The sequence below is a fragment of the Sorghum bicolor genome, chromosome 8, assembly GCF_000003195.3.
Source record: "Sorghum bicolor cultivar BTx623 chromosome 8, Sorghum_bicolor_NCBIv3, whole genome shotgun sequence".
Taxonomy (NCBI): domain Eukaryota; kingdom Viridiplantae; phylum Streptophyta; class Magnoliopsida; order Poales; family Poaceae; genus Sorghum; species Sorghum bicolor.
The window spans coordinates 52,001,916-52,005,780 of NC_012877.2; the positions used below are offsets into that span (position 1 = coordinate 52,001,916).

The 3,865-nt window shown below is 52.4% G+C and overlaps 1 protein-coding gene across 1 annotated transcript; it reads left to right on the forward strand.

Annotated features, from left to right (window-relative positions):
- Positions 1,030-3,529, forward strand: LOC8064615 (zinc finger CCCH domain-containing protein 67). Its single transcript, XM_021446721.1, has one exon. It carries the CDS (start codon positions 1,250-1,252, stop codon positions 3,014-3,016), a length of 1,767 nt encoding a protein of 588 aa, XP_021302396.1. The 5' UTR covers positions 1,030-1,249; the 3' UTR covers positions 3,017-3,529.

A 3,865-nucleotide genomic window follows, 5' to 3' on the forward strand; every position in this document is an offset into this window, starting at 1 on the left:
GAAAATATGCATTTTATTTTCTCAAAAGCGCTGAATCCCGCTGAACCCAAACCCCGCTCCACCTCTTGAACCCTTGCTCAAAGGTGCTAACCACCAAGTGTACCACCGGTGTGCACATGTGTTAGTATATTTTCATAAATAATTTCAAAGGTTAAGCTATCACACTAGGTTTTAGATACATGCACATAAACAATGACACCTAGTGGCACTTGATAGACTGCTTAGCTAAAGAATTCTCCTCTTTAAAGTACGACCATCTATCCTAAATAGGATCACATCCTCTATGGTGTCTTGATCACCAAATCAAAATCATATTTATATCTTTGCCTTGATCTTTATAGGATTTTATTTCTCTCTTTCTTCTTTTCTAAGTTGAGCACTTGATCATATTGTGATCATCACCACCATCATCATGATTCTCTAGGTTCCATCACTTGACATGTACCAACCTCATCTAATTCACATACTTAGCATAACGATTAGTAATCGGATTTCATCAATTATCCAAAATCAAACTTGACCGGTGCCCTAGGCTACTATGCTGATCTTGGGGGTCCAAAGATGCAATTTCGACATTCAGAGATATAACTATTAATATTTTTTTTGAAAAAGATTAAAAAAGGCTCTATGTTCGTATTTGATCTAACTACAACCTTGCCATTTTCATTTGGAATTAAACTAATGTCCGATCCTCTCATCAACCGTGAATAAATCTATATTCCACAAAATAGTTATCCATTTAGATTTCTAGTAAGAAATTAGCTAGTGGAGAGTTTCTTTGTTTTACAGTATTGGCCACCTTAAAAAAATTGAATAAAGAAAATTCTTGGGCATCGAGAAGATTCAACACACATGTGAGAAAGACAAGGAAGAAAACAAAAAAGATCATTTGATTTTTTGGTACCTCTCCTTTATATACATCATTCCACCAATTAGGCTCAGGGGCGTGTCTACCCTACATCTTGTTTTTAACCACCTATCCATTTTTTTTTGGCATTTTCGTACCTGATGGTAAAACATCATATATTTTGTGAGCACCGCAACCAATATTCACCCTTTACCATGAGCAAAGAGATGAAAACCCCGTTTTACCCATAAAACATAGGGTAATAAGCAATCGGCAAATCTCCCAAAAACCTACTCGTTTTGTCCAAAAACCCAAAGCACGAAGTCCCTTTCCCCTCCCCCGGCTTTGCCTTCCCCTCTTCTACCATTTCATCGAACACCTTCCCGATCACGCGCCTCAGCCATGACGGAACCCTCCGACGCGGCGGCGGCGGCAGCCGTATCTGCGCGGCTCCTGGAGGTCGCGGCCGACGACGACTCCGCGGCGCTCGGGGACCTTATCGCGGCACACCCGTCGCTTGCCGACGAGCCCGCCCCGTGGTACTCCCCGGCGCGCGGCGCGGAGCCCATGACCCCGCTCATGGTCGCGGCGGCGTACGGGTCCGTGGCCTGCATCGATGTCCTACTCTCGCCGCCGCACCTGGCCGACCCCAACCGTGCCTCACCGTCGTCCCTCTCCACCGCACTCCACCTCGCCGCCGGCGGCGGCGCCTCCACTGCGCCGGCCGCGGTATCTCGTCTCCTAGCTGCCGGCGCCGACCCCACGCTGCTCGACCATCTACACCGCCGGCCGTCCGACCTCGTCGCCCTCCCACCCAACTCGCTCCCTCTCAAGAACCACCTCCTCTCCCTCCTTGGAGGGCGCAAGGAGTGGCCGCCGGATCCCTCCCTCCCCGACATCAAGAACGGCGCCTACGCCTCCGACGACTTCCGCATGTACTCCTTCAAGGTGCGCGCGTGCTCGCGCGCCTACTCCCACGACTGGACCGAGTGCCCTTTCGTCCACCCCGGCGAGAACGCGCGGCGGCGGGACCCGCGCAAGTACCACTACAGCTGCGTGCCCTGCCCGGAGTTCAAGAAGGGGGCGGGGTGCCGGAGGGGCGACATGTGCGAGTACGCGCACGGGGTGTTCGAGAGCTGGCTCCACCCGGCGCAGTACCGGACGCGGCTCTGCAAGGATGGCGTCGGCTGCGCGCGGCGCGTCTGCTTCTTCGCGCACACGCCCGAGGAGCTCCGGCCACTGTACGTGTCGTCGGCGGGGTCGCAGCGCAGCGCGATGGAGATGGCAGCGGCGATGGGAATGGGGCTGCCGTCGCCGGGTGCGTCGTTCACGCCGCCGCTCTCGCCTTCCGGCGGGGGAAGCGGCGTCGCCGGCGCGTGGCCGCAGCCCAACGTGCCCGCGCTGTGCCTCCCCGGGAGCGCCGGGAACCTTCATCTGAGCCGGCTGCGCACTTCGCTGAGCGCGCGCAGCAGGGCAGTGGACGAGCTGCTCGCCTCAGCGGATTACGACGGGCTCATCGGATCGCCAGCCTCTGTGCGGTCTGCGAGGGGAAAGACGCTCGTGCCGTCCAATCTCGACGATCTGTTCTCCGCGGAGATGGCAGGCTCCGCGGCATCTCACTCACCGCGGTACGGGGACCAGGGCGGCGCTGCTTTCTCGCCGACGCGTAAGGCCGCCATGCTGAACCAGTTCCAGCAGCAGCAGAGCTTGCTCTCTCCCCGGGCCACGGTTATCCCTGAGCCAGTGTCTCCGATGAGCTCCAGGCTGCTCGCGGCCCTTGCGCAGCGGGAGAAGATGCAGCAGCAAACACTGAGAAGCATGAGCTCTCGTGACCTTGGCTCCGGCGCCTCCGTCCTGGTTGGTTCACCAGTTACCTCTAGCTGGTCCAAATGGGGAATCCCCTCGAGCACACCAGATTGGGGTGCTGACGACGATGAGATTGGTCGCCTCAAGCGATCCTCGTCCTTTGAGCTCCGGAATGGTGCCAATGGCGATGAGCCGGACCTCTCATGGGTCAATACCCTTGTTAAGGAGCCAACGCCGGAGAAGCCATCCATTGCTTCTTTGAGTCAGGCCACAAGTCATGAGGATATCGGCGGTGAGGATGACACTGCCGGGGTGATCGGTGGCTGGCTTGAACAGCTCCAGCTGGATGAGATGGTAGTCTAGAACAAACATAACATGAATCAAACAAGAAAGGTGCCATTTTTTTTTGCTGTGATTCACCAGTTCCTTCTTTTACAACTTACTACATCTACCAACCTTCATACCTTGCTGGCAATTACTGGTGATACATTCTTTTGGAGTTGGTTAGTGTAGGTGTTGAGATTTACACAACCTCCCTGCAGTTGAGAGAAATGAAGGAACCTAGCCAATTTTATGGAATCTCTAGCTTGGCTAGGTGAACATTGTGTTTCCCCTTGTACCTTCCACATCCCTCTTTTGCTAATCATTCCAAAAAGTGATTTCCTCGTTCTGAGAGGATTGTGAATTATGTAGGATAGTGCTAGCATCTCCTAAGCTCCCATCCTCTGCTTCTTGCAAAAGGAGTATGAGGGTAGCTTGTGCTTTGCATCAAATGCTTCTAATGACTCATGATTGGTGTAAAACACCCTACTGTTGTTGTACTACTGAGGATTCATAACTGATGTAAAATGCCCTACTGTTGTGTTGTGTTCACTACTCAGGATCCAATCGTCCATGATTGTGTTAAATGACTTCATTGTTGCTGGACCCCCAAAATTTAAGCTATGCAGCATCACTTCACTCCATAGCTCGTCCGTTGAATGTTATCACCTTGTTTTACATTGGATGGATTGTGTCCGACCATTTGCTGCTGTGATGATCGCCTGATTGGTTCTGACATCTACTGTTTTCTGTTGAAGCTGTCGCAATGGTTTTGTGTTTGACATTTTGGATGGATGCTGAGTCAAGGCTAATGCTGAGTGGTAATCTCAGGCCGGCATAGGATTTGATGTGTGCTGTGATGTTTGATGCGTTCCGAGGTGGCTTAACATG